The following is a 6,000-nucleotide window of genomic DNA, read 5'->3' as shown; positions in this document are numbered from 1 at the left end:
TAACATGTTACATAGGCATATGTGCAGGCAAAAATATTCCTGGACACATTTTTTTTTTAAGTTTTGTGTAGTGGTCCTCACCTATAATTCTTGTAACCCTGGGATTTGAGAAACAGAGCAGTAGGATGAGGATGATGATCTGAGGTCAGACTATAAAGAGAGAACCTATCTAAAAAACAAACAGCTGAGTGGTGGTGGCACACACCTTTAATCCCAACACTCGGGAGGCAGAGGCAGGCAGATCTCTGTGAGTTTGAGGCTAGCCTGGTCTACAAGAGCTAGTTCCGGGACAGCCTCCAAAGCCACAGAGAAACCCTGTCTCGGAAAACCCAGAAAAACAAAACAAAACAAAAACCAACCAAACAAAACAAAACAAAAGGGCAATTGGATGTGGTGTCAAACACCTTTAGTCCTAGCACTCAGAAGACAGAAGCAGGCGGATCTTTGAATTTGAAGCCAGCCTGGTCTACAGAGCGAGTTCTAGGACAGCCAGGCTACACAGAGAAACCCTGTCTTGGAAAACAAACAAAATGGTTTAATGGGCTTAAGAGATGACTCAGTGGTTAAGAGACATGCTATTCTTGCAGAGGACCGGAGTTCAATTCCCAGCACTCACTTCAGGCAGCTTAGAGCTGCCTGTAACTCCAGCTCTAGGGGATCTGATAATACCCCTCTAACCTCCTCCTCCTCCTACACACACACATACACACACACACACACACACACACACACACACACACACACACACAAACCAAAATCACCCAAGCAAACAAGTGAAAGAATGAGGGTAGCAACTGTGTCACAGTAATGTGTTTCAAGGAAACATGGTAATGTTAACAGAATTTCAGAATTAGGAACACTAACAGGATGAATGCTACTTACCATTCAAAATCCCTTAGCATGTAGGGACCAGCCAGGAGATTATCATTCTCTTTTCTCCTCTCTCCTGAGGCCTCTTCCACTCCTGGATATCCTCCTGTGCTGTGGATCAAACTGGGGGCCTTGAACGTCCAAGACAAGCACTTTACCTAGTGGCAACTCCAGCTCTAGGTGATATCTTTGTTGCTATTTTGAGACAGTCTCCAATTTAGCCCAGAATGGCTCCAAACTGAGGATCTTCTTGTCTTTGCCTCGAGTGCAGGGTTTGAAGGCTTGCATCATCAGGCCTGCAGGGGATTATCTTGACAACCCCTTCTCTTGTAAACTCTCTAGGTCAGTGGTCATCAACCTGTGGGTAGTGACCCTTTTGGGGGGTCTGAATGACACTTTCACAGGGTCACCTAAGACCATCAGAAAACACAGATATTTACATTGTGATTCATAATTGGAGGGAAATTACAGTTATGAAGTAGCAACGAAAATAATTTTATGGCTGGGGGGTTGTTACCACAACACAAAGAACTGTATTAAAGGGTCACAGCATTAGGAAGGTTGAGAACCACTGCCCTGGAGGAACCACCTCCCCAGATCTCTCCTGAGAGCAGTTAGGATTTGTTCAGTTCTGTATGGCAGGACATTGGGAAGTAGTGGTCAGCAGTAATTCTTTGACCAGCTATTTTTATATTATATCATGGTTTCTTTGGTGGTTTACTTCTTCTTTTAAAATTATTTATTGGTGCCCTGTTAGCCTGGTTGGTTAGAGCATGGGTGCTGATAATAATGTTTATTTATTTGAGACTTGATTCTACTGAAGCCCAGGCTGGCCTTGAATTCACTAAGTAGCAAAGGATGGCCTTAAACTCTTGATCATCTTGCCTTCTGAGTGCTGGGATTACAGGCATATGGCACCATTCCCAGCTGTTTATGTTTCTTGTGGGAAGGCACCTGTATCTTTCTTTCTTTGCCTTCTTAGTTTTTGTGCCAGCTCTCTGTACCTTGCTAGGTTCTCTGTCAAAGGGATGTGTAATGAACACGAGTAAAGGGGAGCAGAGAGCCAGCGAGCAAGGCATTACAGGGGGTCTTCAGTTCATGTGGTGATGATGGGATAGCCATAGGGGCGGCCTGGACTTGAGAGAGGCAGTGGAGAGGACTGCTGGAATGTTGAGAAATAGTTTTTGGATGGGGGTTTATAATTAGTATGGGATGTTCTGGGTCAGTTAAAGTTCATGCAAGTTTTTCATCTAGTAATATATTATTTGTTTGGTTTTACACAAACTTTCAGAGTGGGAGGTAAGCATCTGGGATATACCTGGATTTTGATTGGATTGGATGGGGCTGTAGGTTGGCTCTCTGTTCCTGAGTGTCTGGAAACGGTGAGCTAGGGAGCCCAAGGTCCTGAACATTGAGAGGCTTCTGACCAGAGTACTTACTCCTTTCGGGCAGAAAGGGAATAAGGTGTGTGCTAATGGGGGCGGGGACAGGGCAGTTAGTAGTTTGCCACACCCTCTCTGCTCTTGGGTGTTTGGAAGAGACTGACAGCTTCTAGAGATGGGGGAGGTTGTGACTATTATGGGATGTCCGGCCAGAAGACCTGTGTGAGGTGGTGGAGTGCAGCACAAGTATTACTGGACGTGGCACTCGGTTGTGTTGGCCGTATTATGGTGTCATGGGCTGTCCAAATAGATGGAGTAAATGATGGGACATTGCCCCAGTGTTAGGGGACAGGAGATTTAGACGTCTGTCCATTTGTGGGGTGACAGTAGAGCTGCTGCTGGTCATTAGTGAGTATCTCTTTGATAGGGAGGAACGTAATTTATGGGCCTTGGAGCTAGAAAGACCAGGAAGGCTGGGGGTGGTGATGTGAACATCTAGAACACCCTGAACACCCTGGTGTGCGGGGACTGAGGGCAGCTCTAGGGGGTTGGCTATTATGGGATATCAGTGTAGAAAGTGGGAGACTGATTATTACGGGATGTGTGTGGGAGGAGGCCGAGTGTCCGTTGTAGTGTGGGGTGGGTGAGTTTCTGACAATCATGGGATATCAAACTGGGGGTGGATGAAGGGTGGTTATTATGGGATGTCAGTGGGGGATGGGGTTGAGTATTATGGGATATGAGGCTGAAGTGATGGGAGGGGTGCTTATTATGGGATGGCCAAGGGGAGGGAGGGGTAACGAGTTATTATGGGATGTTAGCAGTAGAGCCAAGAGTGAAGAAGTTGGCAAAGAGTGGTTATTATGGGATATCTGAGGTGGGGAGCAGGTTTAGTTTGTAAAGGTCTGCAGTATATGTCAGTAGCCCCCGGGCACATATATGCATGGAGTGTTGGGGGCGGGGTGTGTGTATGTGGGGTGTCCGTGTGTATTATGGGATGGCCAGGAGGTGGGCGGTTGCCCGGGTGACGCGCGCGCGCGCTCGACGGGGGCGTGGCCAATGGTTGCCTGAGCGACGAGGGGGCGGGGGTTGCCCGGGAGACCTAGGGAGGAGGGTGGCGGTAGTGGAGGGGGGGTTGGAGTTGGTTGAGGTTATTATGGGCTGTCCGTGGGGGGGCGGGGCCTGTGCGGTGGGATTTCCCGGCCGGTGTTTCGGGCCCTTTAAGAGGCGACGCCGGAGCCGGAGCCATTTTCCCCCCTTCGGCCGCGGTGAGGAGGAGCCGGAGCGGGAGTGACACCGGCGAGACCCAGCGCGACCTGAGGCGGCTCTAGGGTGAGGGGAGCGCGAGGCTCCGGGAGAGACGTCTCTCACAGCCCGACATCATCTTGAGGGGTATCGCTTCACCTGTCCCTTCCTCCTCAGGCGTCCCGGGGCCGGCGGGCCGTTCCCGGGCCGGGGAGCCGACCCTGTTCCTCCTCCCCTGAGGCGTCCGGGTTGCCCCCAGGCCGTCGCCCTGCCCTGAGGGAGTCGTGCTCCCCGCGCCCCTCTCCGGGGCTCGGCCTCCCACAATGCCGGGCGCCCGCCCCTCGCCCTTTGCTCGCTGGCCCCCCGGGACACGTGGCCCGGCCCCCTTCTCGGTGGGAGCTCGTCTCCGCCGGCGTCCCGACTCCTCGGGACCCTGGAGCGCCCGAGCCTCCACGCCCCCTGGTCCCCGCCGTTCCGGAAGAGAACCCGAGTTGTCCCAGAGGGACAGCCTTTGGAGAGCTGCCCTGTCTGGGGACTGGCCCCTCCCCGGGCTCAGAGAGGCGCCCCCCCCACTCCCAAGTGACCTTGTGTCCCCGAGCACCGGCCGCCTCCCTGACCCCTCCGCGCCTCGCCCGCCACTCGGACCCCCTCCTCAGGCTCCCCCGGTTCACTCTCGCCCAGCGAGTCCCCACCCCACCGTGCACCAGCCTGACCTCGGGGGCATCGCTCCCTCTTCGTGGGGGCTCCTGCCGGGGAGCCGGCTCGCGGGCGGGCGGTCCCCGAGGAGTGTGGAACTAAGTTCAGCCTGAGTGCTTCGGGTGCTCGGCTGGGGTGGCAGGGCCGGGGAGGGGGGGGCGGAAAGAGCGAGTGGGGGAGGGGGACTGCGCGTCACTCACTGTTCTCCCCCCTCCCCCGCACAGTGACTCGGGCCAGTGTAGAGGGCCCCAGGCCGCAGGCAGGAGCAGCTGGGCCAATTCCCTGGCCGGGGAGCGGAAGGGGATGGCGTCGGGCCTGGGCTCCCCGTCCCCCTGCTCAGCGGGCAGTGAGGAGGAGGATATGGATGCACTTCTGAACAACAGCCTGCCCCCACCCCATCCAGGTAACGTCTTCCCAGAGCGCCCAGGGCAGGAAGTGTTTGATCTTTCCTGGAGACTGGAGTGAGGCTGGGTGTGCGCTTGTCTCCTGCCTGCAGAGCCCAGGGCGGAGGGCATCCGAAGGGAGTGGTTCTCTTCTGCGGAGCTCTTGTGTCTTGGGAGGGGGGAGCCATGCGCCTCCTGGCCACCGCGGACCCAGATGTAAGCTGGCTGTACTCAAGGCTGTCTGGAATACTCCGCAGTTCCCAGTTGAGGGAGCTCTCTGGGCTAGCAGGCATTTACCTTGTGCAGGTTCTTAGGAATGCAGGTGGCTGGGACTCCTGGAGACTGGTGACACGGTGGGGAGCGTTGAGATTTCTGTTGTAGGAGCCCTGCCAGGCATTTGGGATCCCGCAGTTGTTCTCGGGAAAAGAAAGTGGGAGTGTTGGTTGGTTGCTCTCTGTCCGATTATTTTTAGCTTGTAATCAGTTACCGGTTTTCTGCGCAGTTTCAGGAGTGCGAAGTTTGAATCTCGCTCCTTGTCGGATCTAGAGAACTTTTAGCTAGGCAGATTATTGGGATTTTTTTGAGTGAGGAAGGGATGGGGGGACTAGGAGGATGCAGTACCCGAGTAAGGAGAGGCAGAGTGAAGGAAGGGGACTCCTTTTCCCCCGGAGTGGACATAATCCTGGCTTCCTTCCTAGAGGCTTCGGCCACTCCGAAGTAGTTTGGGGTCTGGGTTAGTGGTGTGAGGTGTTTGTGTGGGTGTGTTAGGGTTTGCACTATCGGTGTTTTGGGGTGGCTCCTTGGACTGGCCAAACCCGTAAAGTTATAACCAGCTTGCCCAAGTGCCTGTTCTCAAGTGATGGTTGATGTCATGCTTATAAGTGGATTTCTTCTCTTGTCTCCTTATTCAGAGCCCCGTAGTTGAGACACCTATTGGTTTATTGACTCCCTGTTCACTTAAAAAAATTTTAAATTTAAATTAAAAAAAGCAAGTCCTTCCCTACCATTCTGGAGTCTGGTGGTCTTGATTTTTTTGTTTTTGTTTTTGTGGTTTTTCTATGTAACAGCCCTGGCTGTCCTGGCATCTGCTTTGTAGACCAGCCTGGCCTCGAACTCACAGAGATACAATTGCCTCTGCCTCCTGAGTGCTGGGATTAAATGGTGTCCACCACCATGGCCAGGCCTGTTTTTGTTTTTTATGACATGGTTTTCACTTCTGCCTTTTCCTTAGATCCAACTGGATTTTGAGGTAGCCCAAAGAAATGCTTTTTAAATTAAATTTGCCTTTTTCTTTTCTTTTTTCTTGAGACAGGGCTTCTCTTTGTAGCCCTGGCTGTCCTGGAACTCACTCTGTAGATTAGGCTATCCTCCAACTCACAGAGATGAACCTGCCTCATGAGTATTGGGATTAAAGACGTGTGCTA

The 6,000-nt window shown here is 52.8% G+C and overlaps 1 protein-coding gene across 8 annotated transcripts in view; it reads left to right on the top strand.

The window, feature by feature from the left end:
- Positions 1 to 3,430: 3,430 nt before the first annotated feature.
- The window catches only part of Chd4 (chromodomain helicase DNA binding protein 4), a 35,657-nt gene continuing 33,087 nt past the window's right edge, over positions 3,431 to 6,000 (top strand). For 3 of the 8 annotated variants that reach the window (XM_027428297.1, XM_027428298.1, XM_027428294.1), the window contains exon 1: positions 4,497 to 4,596. In XM_027428297.1, the coding sequence (XP_027284098.1) occupies positions 4,497 to 4,596 (100 nt within the window). Of the gene's footprint in view, positions 3,585 to 3,621; positions 3,645 to 4,417; positions 4,597 to 6,000 lie in introns of those variants that run through there. The other 5 variants (XM_027428295.2, XM_027428291.2, XM_027428296.2 and 2 more) reach the window with 3 other exon arrangements.

This window comes from Cricetulus griseus, chromosome 8, assembly GCF_003668045.3.
Source record: "Cricetulus griseus strain 17A/GY chromosome 8, alternate assembly CriGri-PICRH-1.0, whole genome shotgun sequence".
In the NCBI taxonomy this organism is placed as follows: domain Eukaryota; kingdom Metazoa; phylum Chordata; class Mammalia; order Rodentia; family Cricetidae; genus Cricetulus; species Cricetulus griseus.
Note: the sequence above shows the minus strand (reverse complement) of the source record. Positions and strands in the feature narration are given on the sequence as shown.